Source organism: Tubulanus polymorphus, chromosome 5 (assembly GCF_964204645.1).
Source record: "Tubulanus polymorphus chromosome 5, tnTubPoly1.2, whole genome shotgun sequence".
NCBI lineage: Eukaryota > Metazoa > Nemertea > Palaeonemertea > Tubulaniformes > Tubulanidae > Tubulanus > Tubulanus polymorphus.
The window spans coordinates 4,785,112-4,808,578 of record NC_134029.1 but is presented as its reverse complement, the minus strand read 5'-3'; the positions used below and the strand labels follow the sequence as shown (position 1 = coordinate 4,808,578).

Below are 23,467 nucleotides of genomic sequence, written 5' to 3'. Positions count from 1 at the left end.
AAAATTTTTATACTGTTATCATCAGATTTTACGGCAGATGAGAGCCGCCATATTTGAATTCCAAAGTGAGGCATGCAAACAGATGACCTATCCCGGCCCATCACACACTCCAGTGTGTACACAAATAGATACACTCATCGAAGATCTCAGTTGAAAATTGCGATTAAAATACTCCTGCTGGGCTGCCAGTGGGGTCTTTACTTTTATTTATCCAGTCACTGTGTGAAACATATCCAAATAATTGCTGATGTGGCATTATGCTGCAGTTTAGAACTATTATTGGTGAAAACACTATAATTAGCAGCAGTAACACGTATCGCAGTGGGCCGAAATACGTCACAGCCGAGAGAGAAAAGCGTCTGCTACGTGGAGAAACGGCGGCGGCCAGGCACTCTACAAAACACTCTTTTTTGGATAAAGTATTAGATGAAATGTTTTTCTGCTGTTTTGAAAATGTATTTATAAAGGTTTCTAACAGATATATATACAAAAAATTGTTCATTGCAATTCCCCTTTAATGTGTAATACCAGTGTTTGACCGCCCAATATGGTGTGGTCACTGCGTAACTGATGCTTATGGCTGCGTGACCTGATTGACATTTTTTGAACAGTTGCAGCAGTGCCAGCTCGCTCCGATCGGGAGCAATCGAATGCAATTGTGCCGATGCAAAACGAGCCTCGTTTTATCTCAATAAGCAGCAATACGCAATAGAGTAATTTATGATACACGTCTGAAACCGATTTGGTCAAAAACCATAAAATTCCAATTCACTCCCAAACGAATAAAACGTTAATTTAATCTTATCCGCATCTAATGAAGCGAACGTATTTTATATCAGCCTTGAATATTAAATCACCACCAGCACATGAACGCGTCCAGTATTTCTGCGTGTCAGTTATTTTCGTTTCAATTCGCTTCTAAAATTCGTAAAAAGTCTACTCTTTCCAACAATATCACCTCGAACCGAAGCTATCGGATTTACAAATGTATGACTTGACGAAATGACATTTTTGCTCCCTCGCTGCACCGTGCAACCTCTGATGTGTATTACGCAAATGCGGTTGCTTCTTTCGAACGCGAACAAGTCGAAATTTCATCTATTTTTCTACCGTGTATATTAATCGCATAAAATGACGGCAGCTGTTGACGCTTCGATAACAGTTTTATATCCCTTTAAACCGGTTTTTCATATCGTCGAAATCTATTCAAAAACAAAGTGACGTTCGTCGAACGGTGATCGGTACAGAAAAATCACATTTCTCTCTCCGTACGCGGGAACAGCTGCCACGCGCCATAATCGGGGTTTTCCGTACAATCTAAATTCCAAGATATAATTGCAAAACTGATCGCACGGTCACTGAGTCGATAAGATTTTTGATTTATAAGTATATCGTTATTTTCAAAATCAGCATTTTTGCTTGAATTACGTACGAAGACCTACGTATGATATTCTGACAAAGGTGCAATTGCGTAACAACTAGCTTATGATACCTTGCATGATTAAATGAAATCGGGGTTTCGAAGCTAAGCGGGTTAAGGGTGAAAAAATTACATGAAATTATTAGTGTATTTTGACAGTTATTTTGAACCTATTCTGACATTGTCTCTGCGCTCAGGAGGGGAGGATTGAAAATGACGTGGCCTTGGTGACAGCTTGGAGTAACTCCAAGGTGACCGCTGACCTACCCACCACGAAGAGGTGATCGGCGACCTTCAATTGGATTCGCGTGTGAGCAAGGACTACTACTACGAAACGATGTAAAAGCTTCTAGATTAGATCGGAATAGAACATAAGTCCTCTACTTAATGATGTAGTGCTACTCTGGGGCCGAAGATACGCATAACTTGACATTTTGGTTACTCTATAATACACGGATCAGCTTTGAAACGACACTGTCCTCAGCGACAGTGAAATACAGCGCGTAACCGTATTCAATACGATCAACTACAAATCGTTAGAGAGAAATCACTTCTGAATTATCGGTGATTTATTAGATTATCGTCGAGGAAAGGGCCACAGACCGGGGGCTAAGTGTTTACGCACTAATGAGTTCGTAAGCGAGCAATTGAATGTCTAAACTCGTGAAGCGCCCTCTAGGGATCAGTCGATTATCTGTTAATTAATCGTATTAGGTACTAATTACGATAAGAGCATCAAATCTATATCCATCACGTCGAGGGTTTACGAGTGATCTCCGTAAAGACGGCGGTATAACTTTGATTAATCAAATTATATTAACCAACGGCACGATGAATTTCATTCGATTTAACCGACAGATGGCGAATCAGTAGAGTATACCCGCGATCATCCTCATGCAAATTATGCATTTCCATAACACATTTCCAGGAATGAATCAATCAGAAAATAAATCGCTAATCGGATAATTCAATATGTTTCGCAAACATATGAAATTCCGCGCAGTGTTTGTCTTGTATCTTCCGGTTAGAAACCATGGCAACGCTCTAAATACAATTTCCCGCCACATTGTCGACTTCCGGTGTGTTCTATTACAGTTCCGGGGATGTGTTTGATGAGAAAATTCGAATACAAAGATGGAATTTCAGGTAATTAACCGACGAACACGATAGGGAACTACGACAGAGTACAAAGAACAGTATCAGTGAAATAACCGCGCAGGACGCAGGAGCTGCTAAAATGTTCCCAGGTAATGATAATTTTCTCAATTTGTATTCTATCAGCATGCTATCCCGATATGAATGAAAACAAATTTATCTAGTTAATGATATTCGTCGGCTGGTTCCACGGTTCTAGACTAAATCTCGAAGTCACAGCTAGATTTAACCAACTGTAAACTTGGTCAAGATTTCTGGAACCGTTAGAGTCGATTTTCTAATTTGCTTCCTCACGTTCCTGGTATAACAGATTTGTTTCTATTTCATTTTTCTCAGTCATACGGATTGTCCAAAGGCGTAGCACAATATCGGGCATTTTGACGTCTCAACAGGTACAATATCTACAATGTACGGATGACAAATTACCGAAGATCCTCGATACACTATACTCTGCAAACAGGTATTTAAATCTCTAGACGAGCTCAAACTTGATGTGTATTTTTCATTGAATTTTGGAAGCAGTGAATGAAAATTAAGTATGCGCGATGAATCAAATTTGGCAGCGTTTGTGGCACAACACAATCGTTTTATTTGTGATCGAATCTATAGGTTCTATAGGCGAACTGGTGCTGCCTTCCTTTTTACAATCGAACTTCTTTATCGCAAATTTCAATGCCACCTGTTTTTCACGCACGATAAAAAGACATTCGACATTATGACATATGACTTATAATAAAACAATATTCAAGCGTTGAAAGAATGACTGACACAGTGCCGAAGATTAAGCACCCCTCTAATGAATAAACTGATATACGTTTTCGAAGGTTATTTATTATCATTGACACATAGTCCAACAAAAAGAAGGTAACAGCAAAGGTACAATCTAAACAATCTTATATTCAGTCGGCTTAGGTATTTTACGGTTCCCTGCTGTGCCCCCTGAAAGGAGACAGTCCTGAAAATATCGAGAAGATTTCGTAGATATCATCAATATCTTTTCTTCTATTGTTGCTATACCGGATAGGTTTTCAGCAAATATTTCTATCTTATCTCGCCGAAAAAGGACAATTATATTCTCTACTATTATGTAAGATATGGCAGGCATAATAATAACGCTGGGAACTATGATCCCGATCGTAATATCGCAGTGACGACCATAGCGATTAAGGGTTCATCAGAATATAATCACGAGTTTTTTATTGACTACATTCGTCATTTGGAACCTTGAAACAATATGGATGTACCTCGCAAGGACTCGGTGTTCAATAACGACTCGACGAACGAAGGATTCGCTTTATTAAAACCGGCATATACGCAACTAGCTTCTATAGTTCCGATCGGTGTACAGACGATACAACAACCCGTATTCAACGTACCAAATCACAACCAATTCCTATCGCAAATGAGGACTCGAGATCTGTCTCCGATACCACCACTACCAGTGCCGAAAGTGGATAGACAATTTTTGGGACCGGAGGCTTCGCGCGAAGTCAGTTCCCTGCCCGTGGTGCTAAGCAAGGAACAGTCGGCATCGAGCGAGGATAGCAAGGAGAAACTACGCGTGAAGAATAACAAGCGGTTGCATCAAAGACGCCTCAGTGAGCTGGTTGACGCCGTGAAAGCAGCGGCTGCCGCAAGGGGGCGTGATAACCGAGCTGACGCGTTGATATCCTCGGGTCCCGAGAGCGAAGTGAATTCACGCATTTCTACGCATACCAGGTTCAGGAGGAAAGAGTCACGTGATAATGAAGCCGATGGCGACCCGGGTTCAGACAGCAGGTAGGACTGGTACTGTACTGACTCAATAATCCGTAGTCGTCGCGTCCCATAAGGCCGACCTACGCCCGGTTTAAAGACAAGCTATATAGATCGTACGATATAGGCGCTAAAATATACCTATGCTAAAAGATTTAAGAGATAATTTAGCGTTTTCTATCGCAATATACATTTACACTATTACCAAACAGCTTAATACACATCCTTACCACGATAAAACTTGAATAAAAAGTCTAATCAAATCTCTTTATTTCGGTTAGACCTCTTAATAGGGGATTTTTTACTACGAGTTGAAAAAATTCGCTTTGATAAGATTGATTAAGCTAACAGAGTGCGGACTACACGTTCATATAAGAAAGGCTTCCCCATGGGTCTGTCTGGCAGGGGGCATAGTTTAACGACCTATTAAGCTTTATAATTGCGCGAATTAACAGCCGTTTTTCATGGGACAATTCACCTTTTCCCCGGGCTATAAAGAGTTCGAGACATTGGCGATTTTAGGATTAATGAAGTATTGTTCATGTTTATTTAAAGCGTACGCTTTGATATTAGAAGAATCATTTCGCTTCAAGCAGAAATTACTATAGGTGATCTGTTGCGAGTGAAATTATAGGACTCTTCTAAAAACCTTGGATAAAACAAGGATAATAAGGCTGTCTGTGTTTTGTGAAATATCTGCAGGTGATATAAATGATCATATGAAATACTATCGGATATACTTGTATTCCTGATTAGCCGGACCACACAGAGTTCGCTGAAAATCGGATACTGTTATGATGTTAAAAAATGAAGGTAGTTTTGCTTTGACATTCGTTTCGCCGAAAGTTTGTTCAGCTATTCGATCGCAAGGAGATGGTCGACGGCCTTCTGACACCTCAAGGTAACTTGAACTGTTCTTATCTAACCACATCCACGCAGAATGGGGAATAAGAAACCTCGAACATGTCTTAAGCGGCGCCGAATCTATGTCGAAATTTAACTGAACTTAGATTAAAAAGAATATCTCAAGCATATCGTGTTTTGCAGATGTTAAATGTTTATAGTTTTTGCTGTAGGTTTTCAAAGTGTAGGTTGTTCGGTGTTTGTGGTTTTTCTTATAAACAAGAGTTGAAAATCTTCATTTTCTCCTGTTCCGATACGCACCACGGCTATTCCAGAAACGAATATGCGTATACACGTGTCTTTTCGACAAGAATATCTACGATGTTGACTTTTTTTATTATAGGCCTTTTTCGTGTTTGAAGTCCGTTGTGACGCTTTTCAGAATCAGTCGCCCATAAAGTAGCTAAAATGCGTTTAAAGGTTAGATGCCATTAATGGGGTTTCTAAATCTAGACCAGTACCGTCCTCTACGAGTAGGCTAAGAAAGTACGCGAAACCGTGAAAACATGGTCGACCACTTAGCGTATACAATGAGCTTTTTGAAAATATACTTTGGCACGAGCGGAAACTGCTAACTGCAGTTACTTAGCCCGTGACAAGACTGAATAGTGTTTCTTATGATTTCCGGGCGACGCTATTTAGTCTGGGCAAATGTAGCAGAGAGTAGTAACAATCATTATGGTATAGCGCTACTGCTCGGCACGACTTCGAGTCCAGCCGAGGGCTACATCACTGTGGATCTACCGGTATACATGGAACCTATTGATGGACTTAAATCAAGATCATCGTGATTTGCGATATTTGAAATATGATATTCGCTGCTGTGATATTTCTGGTGTTGTTGACACATTCGCGAAACTAACATGGTATTGTAGAAAACTCAGCCGTACGTGTTAAGCTCTTTTTTTCGAAGAATCGTTTCAGCTTTTATTGAGATTAGATGACAACGGGCAATTCTTGTTACGTGTGGGTCTTTTCTTCCTCGATAATAGAAAAACCGAACCCAATTTTTTGTCCCTGTGTGAAGCTAATAAGTACTTCAATGATAAAGACTTCTCAGCAAGACCCTCAAAGTCAATACTAACCATGATTTTCCAAGCGAGAATGTACACTATTTCGCATAAGACATCAGGGTGCGCGCGTAAAAGGTAACTTTCCCAGGCTTTTCAATTACTTAATGTGATTTAAACAAAGGAGACATTTTTTTCGACCGATTTTTTTGTGTATAAGAAAACCATAAATCTAGCGATCATGCTATCTCATCATAGACAACAGTTCGAAATTCGTGCTTTGACGCTCGGTGAGACTAAAAGTTCGGCGGAGAGCAGCGAAGTATCGATCGTGTCAAAATCGCCGAAATCTCGGAAAAGTTCGACGGCAACATCGACGGCGACGCCGAAAATCGAACTTTTACGCAAGAAGCTGATTCGTTTACAAGCTAATCAATCGTTCGCTAAAATCGGCGGAGGTTTAGATGTTGGATTATCCCATCGATCCAAGTGGGGAATGTTGGGCAAAGTTTTAGGAATCGTTAAACAAAAAGATGGCGAACAGAGGCTGGGCAGGCGACCTTCTGTGACGTTCGCACTGCCCCCTGTCGGTGGCGGGGCTGAGTTAACCCCCAGGTGGGGCGTGATAAAAGGCGCCGCGGCTTTTAAAGAAAGGTAATAGTGATTTTAGTAGTAAATTATTTTAGACCTGATTTTATTATTTCAAACGTTCGTTTTCCTATTCGTTTTGTCCTATCTTTATTGGAGCTTAGAAAAAAGTTGAGCCCTATCACCAACTCGCGAACATGTTGGATCCTCACTTGCCACAAGTGGAATACTCGATTGCCACAGTAGGGTTGCGGGAGCCAAATCTTGTCCTGTCGTACCTATATATGATTCAATTACACAGCGTGAAAACAGAAATAACGCACTGCTAGAAATTTACGCCGTGATTTAAAGATTCACTTTTAATTCTCGTATATTTGATAATGTAATACGCGTTGAATAGCGATTAAGCCACGACATTAAAAACACTAACCGTTCGTAGAGATTGTGTCAAAAATAGACCTCGCCGCATAAAAGCTCAGATTTCTGAAAGGAAAGTCTGTTAATAGTAAATTGCGGAGAGATAATAGTAACTGGTATTCTAGAATAAAAGCGTAAGTGAATCAGGTCTCGTCTTTCTCAACGAGTGGTTTGATATGGAATCTATTGCTTTGATTTGACAAACTAAAACCGTATAGCACGACACGTCGATCAAAACGAAATATGATATTCTTCATATACGTGATGAAAAAATAATCTAAGAACCGGATAAAAGATGATATAAGATATACTAAGAATAAAATGTTATTTATTGTATATTGATAAAGTGAATTTTCTACACAAACAGCCAGGATCCGGATCTGTTTTTTTATTGCAGGGAATTATCAAGAACCAGGGCCAAGTTCCATAGTCATGGCTTAGACTTAAGACCAATTTACGACCATCTTACTTCTATAACCAATCTAACAACTTGAGACAAGTCTTAAGGTTGAAGACCTTTTTCGGACTTAAGTCTCAACTAAGGAACCAGCCCCAGGAGCCAGTTCTATCTAGGCTATCACCTATCCAAAATACAACATAATTTTGCCTCTGATATTGTCCTGATATTGTATTGATATTGTATTGTATTGACATTCATGTTGTATTGTCTTTTTGCTCTAAGAAATATACTTTTGTGAGCAATGAAATATATTCTATTCTACATTGCCAAGGCTTAGATTTAGACATGTGTTTGTCCATCGGGAAGGTACAACAACTTAAGACCAGTTTTAGATTTAAGACCATATTTTACTCCAACCTCTCTTTGCAACTTGGTCCCGAGTTAAATCTATCTCACTGAATTTAACTATGTTCCAATCATTAAGTATGACGACGTCAAAACCGTCACAATAATGTTTATATACATTGATAACTACTATAAGTTATTTAAGGGGGTTCTCCGTGAGTCGATGAATATTCTACGTCATCAGTATTTAAATGTGATATCCCGTTTTAAAATGAGAATTACATTTGTGAACTTTGGCGTTCATTTTGTAATTGAATATATTCCATGATTTTTTTTTCTATTTGATGAATTTTCGTGTCTTTTGATATTGTCATTTGAGTGGAATCTGCCCTACGTCATAAGCATTGGGGCTTGACTGGTTCCCGGTCAATTCAATTCAATTGTCGATATATTCAAATTCAAAATAATTTCATTGATGTATATATATCATATTACCATGTATTACCAATATCATATAATATTGTCAATAATATAATTCTATGTGTTATTTTTCTGCAAGGGGGTCAATAAACTTTCTAGTTGATTTGTTTGTTATATAATGTCTAAGCGCCATGTTTCAATATATTTTCAGGCTTAAAAATCGAAATGACAAGGGAGACGGAGCGGTCAGGTTACCAAAATTAGGGGCGTGGAGACGAAGGCTTCTGGCTGCGGCCACTCATCACATCGAAGATAAAGAACGTCACATTGTCCATATACCGGTTAGTATCCCCCAGGACCCGGTCCCATGAATTGGAATTCTGGCTCAATTTTCATAAACCAATTTGAAATTCTAGTTTATTCGAATCAAACTTACGATACATCTGTTCCTGGGTCTAGTAATAATGTGTGCATGTCTTTTTTGAAAAACATTTTCAAATATATAAGTAATACTTAAGACGAATCATTTATTTGTTGGTAGGCCTATTCAAAATAATATCAGTGAAGCTTTCCTGTGACTCCTTCTATACATACCCCCAGCGGGAATTACGTGTCATTTTTAGATCACTTTACGTGCTTTTATAAAATGTAAGGCGCTTTCTAAGTGGCCACGCCATACACGCATCGTGGACTTTTCTTCATAGGGCTACGAGGTAGTCCGTGCGTAGACCAAATGAATACTAAGTGGGGAAGAAATAGATTCATTCTTTTCACCTATTAGTTTATTGCAGTGTATGAAAATTGTATTTTTCCCTATCGAGATCTTGGAATAATTACCGATACAGGCTACAGGCTATAAACGCTTACGTTGCGTCAACTTGAGGATCTACGGATTAAGTGATTATCGCTTAGAAAGACAGCATTGACTGTTCTTAAAGTCAGCAAGCCTATACATACATACATAAGTGTAGGAAATTTCGTGGCGAATTCCGTAACCACACGTCTAACACCGTAATTGAGAAAATGACATTTTGCACGCACACGAAAGATTAATTCGCGATTATTTCTCTCCAGAAGAGTTCAAACATCGCGTTATGACGCTGTAATTGCTAGGAAATAATCATATTCCGCTTCAAAATAGACCGCAATTTAAAAACGGGCAGGTAAATAGAAGTGAGAAGTCATTATGGATTTTAATGATGAATTTCAAGAGGACTCCTACGAGGAGTCAAGGGATATACTGGCCAGCGTTATACAAGCGAAGGGTATCGGGCTGAAATGGGCGGCCAAGGCTCGCGAGAAGACGCAACAACTGCCGTCGGTTCGAACAACTGGAAATTCAAAAAAGGAACGTTATCGACTTTATTCCGTGTACCGGAGCGAGGAGTCGCGGAATAACTCGTCTGCCAGAGCGGACCGTCATCAGAATCCCGAATCTATGAAACATGCTAGAACAGGCGCGCAGAGAAGGCGACCAACGACGAATCACGGATTGAGTTTATACGCCGCATCTCAGAGAAAGAAAGTTGTCGCGCAGTTCAGAAATTTTACCCTCGATAAACAAAAACACCGGAATATTTCTCGAGGATTTCAGGTAAATTAACACCGCTTTTAAACGCATGAGAAAATGTGGCCATAAAGATATTCGGTGGCAGGCATTGTATGTTTAGTTTAAGTAATATAAGGACCAATGCATCCGATGGCGTACAATCTACGTAAGCGTCCTGTGGATATATTTGTAGAAAAAGATCGAGGTTTATTCCGAGTTAGCTAAGTCGGAATGAACTTCTCGGTTTGTTTGTTTGTTTGTTTTGCTTTTCAACGTTCAGATCTTGGTTTCTAAAGACTAGCCCTGTTGGATTTTCGACGTTTATTCCGGGTTGGCCGAGTCGGAATAAACGACTGTCAGACATTATTACATCGTCGTGTCCGGGGACGATCACGTTTTACCCGTAAAGGTAATGATTATTTCATTACGCGGGTGCCCATGAAACTGTCTATATATTCACTACTGATATACATAAAGATCCTGGAATAAACGATTCGAGTCTGGTGCAATAAAGTCGAATTTCTTACGTAGGAATCAACATAAGAATATCTAAGAGCGCTATAAAATAGATCAAGCGAAATGTAAACGCTAAATACGATTATATTTACTTGAATTGAATACGTAATCAAAAAGTCTACGTACGAATAACTTATGACGTAAGAGTCTAGATCTTTAAATAGACGAAATAGGTTTAAGCTTACAATTTCGTATTCATAGTTAACAACAGATCGTCGTAATACAAGGTAATGCAGTTTACAAGTATTACGTCTCGTTGAAAATATTTTTATCGCGTTTCAAATATTACGACACTGTCTCTGTGGGTAGTACTGGAAAACACTGCAAGCGGTTTCAATTAAATCTTGTCGACGCCTCTGGGCGCTCAGGGTTGTCCTCATTACGAACACAAAACAAGCGCATTGAACTATAATCTTAAAATACACATTCGCACACGAAAGCACTTTTTCCCTGCGTTGTTGATTTTCTTATTTATTTCATATATCTTTGAATTCGACGTTGCTCGTGTCGTGTATCGTGTATCACTAGTGTTTGTTTACAGTGTCAAATGCTCGTCACTGCGTATTATCAAATTAATTGGTCGACGTCTGCAATTGCCGTCTTATTATGCCGTGGTTGAGGCCAGCGAGATTAGCGCTTTGAATCGGGATTAATAACCGTGACTTAATCCCTAACTGACCCCTCGTCGTCACTGTTAATCCTGCATGATTCCGACATAAAAGCTTACATTGTACGGCTATAACTTACACGCATTTAGATCATTAAACGAAAACCCGCGGAAACGCCAACGTCGTTTTTGAGCTTCGACAGATGAAATTCTTTACTTAAAAGGTTTCGTAAGAGAGAGTACGAAAGAAATTCATCCGGATTCTAGCTATCAGACAATTTGGTTTTCGCCAGCGTGTGCATGAGTGTTGGAGCGGCTACGAGGCGCGCACTTTCTCCGGTGTCCCATAGCGGTCGTGTCCTGTCAGCGGGGGACGCGAGTGACGGACACAACTTTCGAGCGGACGCAATTTCCACCACTCCAGACAATATTAGAATACAGAATACAGCAGAGCGGGAAAATGATGATTAGAATTTCAGCGCTTGAAACTGTGTGGATCATAATATCATATCATATCACATACATATAACATATACCTGTATGATGTTTGATTAATAATTGATAACGCAATTACCCGTGCGTGGTAATAAAATTCGGATTTTATGACTAATTAAACCAGCTCGAATCAACTCACGAACAACCGGCGAAGGTATAGTTTCGATTACGAAATATGTGCCGTAAAGGCATCTACGGTTCTGATCAGTTTTAGTATGTCGAACTAGAAGGACTAGGGGCTGGAAGAGCGTTTTCTTAACTGTCAGTGGATTCTTGCGTAATCCTATTGACGGTTTGGAATTTCTGTATAATTGTATTTGATATCTGCCAATACACGATGGATTTCGCTCTTGAGAGAAAAGCCCAAGAGTTTCTAGCCAATACTCAGGAGGAGGCAACCCTTTCGCTGGCTCCATCCGTCAAAAATATAAACGCTAAAACTGTGAACAACAATTCTAGTGCGGAGGCGACGAGGGCTAACGAAAAATGGAGCGTGCTGAAAAACTATACGAAAGGACAGTTTCTAATACGGGTTCTCAACGATCCAGTACCGGTAAGAGCATTGTCACCGACCAGCGGCAAGTATCTACAACGTCGCTATTCGGAAGTATTTCAACAGAAGACGATTGACGACGCCTTAAACGACGATGGAAGTAAGGTTCAATCCGGTATGGCGAGGAAGAAAATCGTCATCAACAGCTGGAAGGCTAAAATAGGTCCGGCAGCTAAAGAAGCCCATCGTTTGGACTTATCAGAGAAAGAAACGAAGGTAAAGCGAGCTACAATTGCTCACTCGCCGTACGAAGCGGATAGAAAGCTTTGCGAAGAGGATGAACAGCCATCGACCGCGACCCCTTCCCCACGTCGAGGTAAAGGCCGAAGTGGTGAGTTGAAGAAACTGTTGAGAATGCATTCGAGGAATATCATTGACGAGAATAAACAGAACAGGAATGTGACGGCCAGATACCCACGCGGCTCGCTGACTGGGCCATCGTCTGCTGTTACCCCACGACGGAGGGGCAGACGGATCGGCGTCATCGAGGTGGGTGATAACATCGGGTCCAGAAGTCAAACAGCAGGCGTGCTGAGTCGCAGGACATCATTCGCATCGGGATATCACTACGATAACAACAACTGGGTAAGTTAGGAGCAAGGGAATCTAACCAAGCTCTGGAAATATTGTTCACAGCGCGCTAATGGTTTCTTAATCACTTTATGGGGAACGTCAAGTCGTAATAATGATTGGAGACCTTGCTATGTATTCAGAATAATCGTTTTGCTTGCAGTAAACACTATTATGAACTAATAATATGGAACTAAACCACCTGTTCAGTCTAATGTTACTGTTCCGTTTTATTAATTCAAGTGTGTACTTCATTTTTGTCGACCAGAGAAGTGTGCATGCTAGGGCTCACAACGCTTTGTATTAGGATTAGACAAAAACTATAAAACGACGCCACTTGGAAACGTTCATAGAATAGTCCAAACATTCCTCGAAACCACGCTCATAAATTCCTTTTCCCCAGGCGTGGATTGTTTATTGGTTATTCAGACGATGACGTAAACGAAAATTCTAATTCAGACTCGATTACACCTCATAAAACCGCCATTTTCAGCTTCAATCGAATCTAAGTGAAATGAAATTCTTAAATGAGCAAATTTATAAATAGCACCAGAATGAAGTTCGGTGGAAAATGTGCTATTTTCAATGAATATTATTAAGCCAGATTTCTATCTTCAACAATGCCTAGTCTCTAATGGCTATAAATAGAGAAAGCATTAGCTTTCATATAAAGAACTGTATTCCAAGAGAACTTTATTATCGTATATTCTAAATACAAATGAACTCGATATTGTAATTGAAAATCTAAATACTCATATATCATACACTCGTCTTGGCTTTTTGTCCGTTGTAAATGGAGACGTAGACTTTATTACTAGCGAATAAATCAACATAGCTGTCATGTATATAGAAGTAACGATTTCGACAGAAAAACAGGTGCTATTATTAGGGTGAAAAAAAATTCATAGAAATGTAATAAAGAAACCTGCTGCAAGTCGCACTCAAAGGAACCAATAAACGGTGACTGTTGAATCAGTGTGGTTGATACTGATATTATCAAAACGGTTTCAGATACCGTAAACGAGATCAACTAATTGCCGCATTAGCTTCATTTTAAACTCTCATTCGGAACTTTTAATCCTAACTAAACATGATTTTCGCGCTGCTGAGTTGACGAATTCATGCTCGCATAGATATTTCAGCTAGGGCAGTTTCGAAGAAGCGAGAAAAGTAATATTTCTATACGTCAAACCTGATATTGAACTATGGATGATAAGCTCATGACTTCGAGCGATCGCCTCGGAAAAAGGCATCGGATATTCTATTGCGCCGACGGACAGGCCTTGCGGACGCGACGGGAACAGGCGGAGTACAGCGTAAAACGCGGAGATAAACTTTTCAAACCGATCATTACCGTCAACAACGAGAACAAATTACGAAAATCGAACGAAGGATACAAAGCTAGGTATATTCACAGGATCCTCGAAGAATATGAAGATCACTACGCTAAATCGAAGAGCAAATACGGATTGACGAGGTACATCCATTCGGCTCCCCTCGATAAGCAACGAGCCAGAAAACAACAGGGAGATCAGTTACTGTTAACACTGTTCAATAAATTAGAAGAACTCGATTTATTCGAACCTGTTAAGGAAGAAAATGGACCCGATAATCAGATAGAGTGCTCACCAGAGGAAGTGCCTCGAGAACGTAGAATGAGTACGGTCACTCCACCGGCCGTTTCTAGCGGTCGTAGATCCAGCGTCCAGTTTAATATTAATCCGGCGAACCGACCTGGCAGTCGTCGAGGCTCGGTAGTAGGCGCTGCAGCTGCTGCAGCCGCTGCCGCTTCCGGTCACAGCAGATCGATGGAACTATGGACGTTACTCGCTCGCCAGAGACGCAGTTCGATGGATACGTCACGACGTCGATCGAGACGCAGTCAAGTGCGCCGTAACGTCGTCGGCGTCGGCGGCGACGATACGGATTTGGTGGATGATCACGATCATAACGATTCATCGGACAAAAATCAAAGCAAACGCAGGTCATCAATACAGGTGAGTCGATCGAACGAGGACGGTTCAGATCGGTGCTGCGTCTACGTGGTTTCTTCCATCCATTCTTTCTTCGCTCCAAACAACGCCGCATTTCAACGGCGATAAACTGAATTTTCCCAGAGCCATAAAACCGACAGTGACGTACTCTTTGACTTTCATGTATTTCCAGATGGCTGAACTTAAACAACACAAAACCCTGTAATTTTCCAATACAATTGTTCGTCCTCTGTCACGTTAAATGATCGAATAAAACGTATTGTGTCTTGAAGCAATTTAGCCATCATGAATATCATTTACCCCTATAAGGCAATAGAAAATAGATTTAATTGCAACGTGTGTTTACAAATGGATTAAAACTTACCGATATTTATGGCTTTATTCGTGAGAAATTCATTTCTGAATCATTCATTTCTCGCGGTATCGCATAAAACGATATGTTCACTAAATCAGGTAGACACTGATTCGGAATTACCCTACACTTAACATCGTGAGAGTTCCTCGATTAGAATTTAGTCATTTCATGTGGGGCTGAAATTCAACCGCACCGGATTCAACAACAGCTTTTCCTTCATAAACTATTACCTTGGATTATAGGAGTATCATGTGCTATACTTCTACCGTTGAACGAATCTGAATGTTGGAAAATCAGAATTTATAACCATCGCCTCATTTCTAGAATAACAGTATTGACGATTTGAGGCTGGTAACAACCTTTCTAATACGTATTCGATTTCGGTGAAACGATTTTTTTTCGTGATATGCCTGGCGATTCGCCGTCCAGTTTCTTCCCGCCGATAAGTCCGATCGAGAGACGTCAGACTGTCGTCTATCAGTCGTACGACTTCAACCGATGCCACGACATAAGACCTTCGACAAAGGACAACGACAAGAAATATATCGTGAAGTACAAACATCGACTCAATATGAATAGTTTCCCTTCGTTACGCGTGCATCGTTTATTCCGTAGACATCGACGACCGTCGTTCCATAAGTTAACAGTTGTCGAGGTAGTCAAATAGGGATTTTGACTTGAGCTCTTGATTATCAATTTGATATGAATAAGTTTCAGCTTTCGAACTAGAAGAGCCGTCAGAGATTGGAATCAACAACAAATCGTTATCTTGATTTCATTTCATATTTTGTAGCCGTTGGTCAGATTTAGAAGAGCCGCAAAATTGATCCACATTATTTTAGTCGCCATCAGCTCAACCAGGTAAACATTATACATTCCATTTAACTTCAAGTATGTATAGATAAGTAAGTTTAAACGTGATGTTCATCTACTGCTTTTGCTTTTTTTCGTTCTTAGGCGAGAAAATAAACGGCAGGAGGCGAAGTTGATGTCATTCAGTCAACTTCAGGATGAGATAAATCAGCGAACGGTTTACGGGGATGACCTAGAATTCGACCCTGCTCATTTCAAAGCTTGCAAAGAGGTAAAAACACTTTGAAAATAAAAACGATCAGCATTCATTAATGAACCGAACGGCTAGGTAATGGATGATCGATTTAAAAGCGAATTCTCCGTTATGGTAATATTTGTGCGCTATGGCAGATGGCGACAGATGTTGACTGAATCTAACGTTTCTTTTCATAACTTGCTGTCTATATTTTTACCAGCTCATTCACAATTAACATGTTTACTAAATCCAGAGCTGCCAACTGTTCCTGATTTTCAGTTGTCGTTACTATTTTATAACAAGAATTACTGATATGATTCGTTTGATGCATACAAAAATATGAAATATGTTACTAAGTGTCTTACTGTTGATTACTGATTTATTTTGACATTTTCTTTCATATTTCTATGAAATGTTACTGGAAAAATTCAATTCGTTACATTAGTAGCATTTTCAGAGGTTGGCAACCCTGCAAATCATCATTCTAATGAAAATCTAATCAGAAAAAAATGTTCGTGTTAATTGATAGATGTTGATTGTCAGTGTTTCATTCGTCGTCTTCACAGTTGCAAATCAGTCACGAGGCGAAAACGATCATGTCGATGGATCCGAAAGAACGAACGGAAGACCAGCTCCACACGGCTCTGGTGTCGCTCAATCAAGCCGTCGAAGCTTTCGGCGAGTTTCCAATAAAAATGCAGCAATCTTTAGTCAGACGTGGTTGGTATGAACAGTAAGTATCGTCAAGAACGAAATCTCATGAGTTTCAACAATTGACGTAAAGTAACATATCATCGCTTACCTGTCAAAGATATTCAAATATCGGACTTAGATTTTCTAAATTATTGTCAGCCTCTTTTCTGTGTCCGTAAATGATCTCCAAATCAGAATATAAACTCGCTTTCTCGGAAATTATCCTTTTAAATCATTTGTTTTCGTTTTCAGTTTCGAAGCTAAAAGGGTTATCATCAGACAAGGTCATTATGCCGACAATTTTTATTTCATACTCTCAGGAACAGGTGAATAAAGAGCGACCGCGAGACGAACATTCTCGCCAGTTACTGCGTGACGTGACAATATTGAATGAATCGTTAACGAATCTATTATCGTTTCGTTTTCAGCTGTCGTTACGATTTTGACAACGAATCCGAAAACAGGCGAATCGTTTCAAAACACGGTCGCATTCTTGAAAAAGGGCAACAGTTTTGGAGTAAGTTGAACGGATATCTCACCATTGAAATTTCGATTTAAAACTTAGATAAATATTTGACTGAAAACTGTAAATGTGGGCCGTATCACGTATAACGTATAACTACGCCCCCTCCCCCCACATTAGAAATGCCATTAGGTAATGGAACTTCATTGATGAGCCAAGAGGGTTGATTACGTGTCTGAATCAGATATGCAGAAAATCTGTAAAAAACTAAAGTTAAATTTTCAAATATCTGATTTCATAAATAGATAAAAAGAGGTTTTCTTCAAATCTCATCCTACAAAACGGCTGCATCACGACGGGTTATTAAAAAAGAAAAGCAACCTTCGGAGATTACATCGAGCAAGATTATGTGGATGGTGTGAAATATGAATAACGTCCCGATTATAAATTCCGAAAAATTAATCCTCTTTCTGCGACGGAACGCGTGACGGAGCTGTCGGCTACAGCTCGTTCACCGGGAAACGTTTTAGCGACGAAAGCGTTTTAGTTGTTTTAAAAATATCACGTGCCTAAACCTGCTGTCTAGTCATTGCATGAATGTTTCAAGAGAAATCCGTGTGGACTTCTCGACATCTACGAAAAGAGCTGAAATATTAATTTCTTCTTCCGTAAACAAGTTTGTTGAATCCCCACGACTCAGTGAGAATAAGAACCTAAACGTGTAAAAAAAGAAACACATTTTTTTATTGCGGGATTTTAGTATAGACCTTATCCACAGACCTAACGTGTATACTCAATTGTTATTTACATCATATCGGCCGTCAAATGGCCGTCAACCGTCACGTTTTAGTTCAGTTGACGGACATTATGATCTATTGTGACGTAACTTGAATAACGTCTGTACGTTCGTTTTGCGATGAAATCATATCGGTTATTGATCATAGTCATTATATCATTTTATTTCTCACCCCGATTTAGGAACTAGCGTTGATGTACGGAGGTACGCGTAACGCCACTGTGACGTGTAAAGATGACGTCGAATTGTTGGCCGTCGGCCGGGACGATTTCGTCGATATTTTCATGCACGTCGATAAAGACGTCGAACCCGAGCACATACAGTTCCTGAGAACCGTAGATTTACTGGAAGGATGGCCGACCGATCAACTACCCTACGAGGATCCAAAAACATGTCTATTTACGTATTTTAGGTATGAGATGTTGCATTGGTCGAATAAAACATTTTAATTCGTGTAAATCGTTGATGAATGAAAACGTCCCGCGATAGAATTGTTTGCGAAAGATTTTGATCAGATTTAGATGAAATTTATTAAAACGCCTTACAGACATCATCTGGTTGAATGACAAGACACAGAGGAATGAACTATATAAACGCACAGTACATTAAACCCTGTTTTATCAGATATCATATTCCAGAATCGGATATAGAATATCATAAGCCGTGGCAATACACGCATGATTTAAAAATTGATTCTGAACGGCTAATTGGTACTTGTTCTGTTTAGGCGAGGGGTGATAATGTGCAGAGACAGCAACGCTGCAGAATGGATATACGTCATCAAGACTGGTTCCTGTCGTGTTTTAAAGGCTCTTGAACCAGCCCGAGCTAACGTGCCGATGATAGCGACTTCACCTGATTTGCGGGCGAATAAAGGTAAAAAAAGTGCAGCTATTCCGCTGAGTCAACAACTCACGTAGAGTTCATCAATCTAAAAGAAGTTGAATATCATTCGTAAACTAGCGTTTTGCCAACAAGAATGCACTAATGGTAAACGGGAGAAATTGATCAATTCTTCATCACAAATCTCATAGCATCGTTCAAGGTTGACTTGATTAATGTTTTATCATCCCGTGGTTGCTTCGCTTCCCAGCGATGGATGATACCCATCGTTTGGGTTTGCCCGGCAGGCATACAATTCATAAATATCCGCGTAACTCGTTGGTTTGACTTTTGTCTCAGATATCACATGACAAAATGATACGCATTCGCTGGAGCTGTATTAATCTCCCCCCAAACAAACTACTACAATTGCAGGATCGGCGCAAGTGTCTCCGCGGCGTAAACAGATGAAAAATGCAGCCGTGATAACCGTTCCTAAACGCGGTATCATAACTCAACCTAACCGTAATCAATTACCCGTCATTAACAGACAAAACGAAGGTATTAGTCTAATACCTATCTGCTTGATAGTTTAGAAATGTCAGCTTAAATCCTCCCGGGTAATACAGGTTACCAGCTGCTTTTTTACTGTTCTATTTACGGATGTTGCTTCATTGCTTTCGCATTCTCTTGCGCATTGGCCAGAATCTTAATTCGGTCTCCACTGAGATTGGGTAATTTTCGGTCCAGTCATTTAGCTTCCCTGTGGTATCGCAATACTCAAATCATTTAACTCAGCTTTGTCCCACACGTATATCGGTGAACAGCTCCTATTGTACGTTTTTCAAGGTCACCGTATGATGTCACTGTGACGTCATGCTGTTACTGCCGCTATCGCTATCAGGAATATCCAAAACATACACACAGCTCACAATGACACATTATTCGTTGAAATAAGTCGATGTTATACGCTTATCATATCACATTTGGTTATTATCACAATGCAAGACACAAAATATCTATTTACGATTCATTTTGAAAAAGGTAGCATTAAGATGATCCAATGGCATGTACGTGCACTGGTATCGCGTGTCTCCCAAAACTTTTACATCGATTTCCGTTCACTTTTTCAGCAAAGAACGTCACCAAAGACGACCATAAACAAATCATAAATAAACTATTCGAAGAAAAGCACAAAGACGAAAACACTAAGGTACGCTCCGATTCACGTAAAAACGAAGTCACTTTTCCGATGCGGGGTTTGTAAATTCCTTAAACTATTAATCCGCTTAAACACTGAGTCTGTGTTTGTTTGTTTTTTTTAAAGCCTGGAGAGAAGAAAGTGAATTTCGCCGACGCAAAATTGAAACCATCAGCTCCGAAACCAAAGCCAAATCAGAAAGTATACATACAAGTACAAAAACTGGGACCCAAGGACACGTTTGTAAGTTATTACTACAGTTTCTTGTTAATACAAATCAATGCAATTTGATATGACTCGATGAACTGACAGGTTCGTGCGGAGATCATCTTCTGATTTCGGAATGAATCCCTAAATCTTCGATAAAGATAGATATGAAATCATAATTATCCAAACTAAGCGCAGTATTTCATCTTTAACACGAGGAATTATTGGCCGGGGATTATTTTGCGGTCTATGACCCCGTCTAGATTTTAAGTGTAAAGTCTTCGTGCGTTGGCAACTATTTCCTCGCGCCCATTTTTTCACTAATTTCCATATAGTGACAGCCTTCTTCTGTAACAACAGCTGCGTCAAACTTCCGTCCGGATTGCGTTATTTTCGATGTATACAGTGACTGCGCCTGAAGCTTTCCATTTCTCTGTCTTCCTTTCATTAATCTGCCTATGATCAGATATATCGTGTTTCCTTAAACGAAAAGGATAGCTCCGTATTGACTTCCACCAAATCTTAAATTTCATTTTGCGACGGCAATGAATATTTAACGAACACCATTCACGTTTGCAGCAAGAGTTTCGTACTCTGATAATTTTTGAGTATAAAGAGTGCATCGTATAACGATTTATCGGTGACAACAAGCGGCGAAGCGAGCTTTAATGATCTCACATTGGCTAAAACGAACCATCAGTTTTTAATGAATCGTAATAACGTTGGTGTCCCGCGGTGTTAGAGTTACCTTCGTAGCCATTGCCAAGTAAGCCGAGTTCGACACGTTCGTTCATTGACTCTTTTCTTGCTATAGTTCATATCAGTTCACTGCATCTATAATTTCCATCAGGCGAACGCCTGGAATCTTGCATTCATCCAAACATGACGGAAATTAGAAAGAAGAAAATAAACACAATACGCGTATGATCGCGTATGATTATGCGTGAATGTAGATCAGGATGTATATTACCGTAATCAGATGACAACTAAAACCCGTGATTGTCAAATCTATTCCATTATTACCGGCGTGCTATTCAAGAATCGCACTCGCTTCAAAATGTATTCACTGGATATCACCCCAAGACTGTAACTTAGTGCTACAATATTGACCGGAAAACCGGAATTAGATTTGATATCTTTTTTTCTATGCTTCTTTCAGGGTATGGTACCGATTGCGTTCAGTATGATGCACGATACAATGAGTATGATACTGGTATCCGACGGTGCCGAATGTGTTCTCATCAGTAAAAAGTTCTTTATGCAGCATTTAAACGAAGGTCACCACAAACGATTGCGACAAAGTGTACGTATTCGATTTGTGGAAATCAGGGATTAAATGAAGATTAATGGGTAGAATTGCTCCGACGATATTAATATGACTTCCCACGCATAAGGACACGGTGATGCTACAGAACAGTGGCTCTCGAGACTTCCCCTTGCGAGCATTTATGGCATTAACCGCTTGCCGGTGAGATGTGCTCATTAATCCAGCATTCGTGTAAAAATCTAGTATCATTCCTATCGCATTTACATATAAATTGGTTCGTCAGAAATGCGAATTCATCACGCACCACCGTTGATACTTGAATCCAAGTTTCCGGATTCACTTCATTGCGTACATTCCGTTTTGATTTCCAGTGCAATTGCAACATTTGACATTCTACCCACGCGCTTAACCGACTTTATTGTCTCTTCACACTTACAGATCCAGCCATATCCCACACAAGAAAGTCTCCAACAGAAATTACAAGACCAGCTGAACTGGGAGGCGTACAAACTGGCAACGGTGCAGAAAGAGCTTATTTACAATACGAAATTACAAGAATCTGCTTTTTATTGAGTACTTTAGTACGTCAGATAGTGAAATAATGGTGCTTCTACGTGTTTGATTTTCTAAAACGGACTCAGTAAATGGATGCAGTTAGTAGGCGGCAGGCTGGTTGGTCGTGTATTCGAGAATTCTTCAATTAACCTAAGTTTCCCACTCGTCATCCCTACTACGTTTTGATAAGATGGCTATGCATTAGAAGGTGCAAGGATTAAACGGAGCCTTTTCAGTATAGAATCAAAAGCCGATAAGAAAATACACTTGTAAGCAACTGCTGCTTGTAGAATGACGCTGTGCGAATGTTACTTCGCATTTCGATTCCAATGACACTCACGTTCTTGCAAATACCGATGATAAAGATACTACGCAATTGTAAAGCGTTGTTGATAAAACTCCCGGTAGTAGGCAAACGATTATATTCCATTACAAAAATCAAGTTGAATTTTCAAAGTTTATATGCATAGTTATTGAATATGTAATATCAAAATAAATGGTTAATGATTTTGTGTAAATATTGTTATATATACATATACATACATCCAGTTGTTTTAACTATTACATCATATCGTACGTTTTTTTTTTGTGGTAGAGGAAACGCCACTATTTCACTCTTGTTGGATGGATTTTTTTATCTGGTGTCGATAAAATCGGACATTAGGAATAAACCATTATTAGAATATCAGATGAGATCAGTTAGGTCACTGGTTTGGTGATGAAGACGTTTAATGTTATGAGATTCGTGCGAAATGGTTTCCCTTGTGCTAATGAAATGGACCTGAACACATCCAATGCATTCCCCTGATATCCAGAGCTAGAGGAATACACTCCACTCGGCGTCCTGTCTATAAACGATACCACTTCCAGATGACATGCCTTCGTTCGTGCCGATCTATATCTCTCCCTTGCAATTTACCAGGGGAAGCGCACAACAAAAACTGAATAAACAAAACCTTCAACGGAAAAAAATCGATCCAATCTGTAACAAAAGTAAAACCAAAATCCGTGCACCGGAACATCCGTTTATGGAAAACGGTTAGACATTTCTTATTCAGTTGGTTTTGAGTTAGCCGGTACTTTCCCCAGCACATGAGCGATTTTGTATTAGTGTTCGTAACTGCGAATATGAGATTTACATAGCACTTCGAATGACATGTGCACTCTCCAAACATACAACGTTTCACATGTTTTGCATGCGATGCACATTTGTGGTAATATACATACATGTTGAGAAGATACGTGCAGGAGTCTTGTTATCCTGGTGTAGAATAAACATAACGAGACGAACGTCACTTTAAATGTTAACTAGTTTATTAGACGCACGAGCTTTCGCTACGTGTATGTAGATATAACTAGTAGC

The 23,467-nt window shown here is 39.8% G+C and overlaps 1 protein-coding gene across 5 annotated transcripts; it reads left to right on the top strand.

Annotated features, from left to right (window-relative positions):
* The first annotated feature begins 3,706 nt into the window (after positions 1 to 3,706).
* On the top strand, positions 3,707 to 22,647 carry LOC141905196 (uncharacterized). 5 transcript variants are annotated; one of them, XM_074793995.1, is made up of 14 exons: positions 3,707 to 4,354; positions 8,625 to 8,754; positions 15,846 to 15,913; positions 16,010 to 16,136; positions 16,667 to 16,833; positions 17,046 to 17,119; positions 17,222 to 17,310; positions 18,235 to 18,464; positions 18,780 to 18,928; positions 19,310 to 19,435; positions 20,008 to 20,087; positions 20,202 to 20,318; positions 21,442 to 21,585; positions 21,988 to 22,647. In XM_074793995.1, the coding sequence occupies exons 1-14, from the start codon at positions 3,810 to 3,812 to the stop codon at positions 22,120 to 22,122; spliced, it is 2,181 nt and encodes a 726-aa protein (XP_074650096.1). In that variant the 5' UTR covers positions 3,707 to 3,809; the 3' UTR covers positions 22,123 to 22,647. The 5 variants fall into 5 exon arrangements, with proteins under 5 accessions (XP_074650096.1, XP_074650099.1, XP_074650095.1 ...); XM_074793998.1 differs by lacking the exons at positions 3,707 to 4,354; positions 8,625 to 8,754 and adding an exon at positions 12,268 to 12,718; XM_074793994.1 differs by lacking the exons at positions 3,707 to 4,354; positions 8,625 to 8,754 and adding an exon at positions 13,650 to 14,700.
* The last annotated feature ends 820 nt before the right edge of the window (positions 22,648 to 23,467 follow it).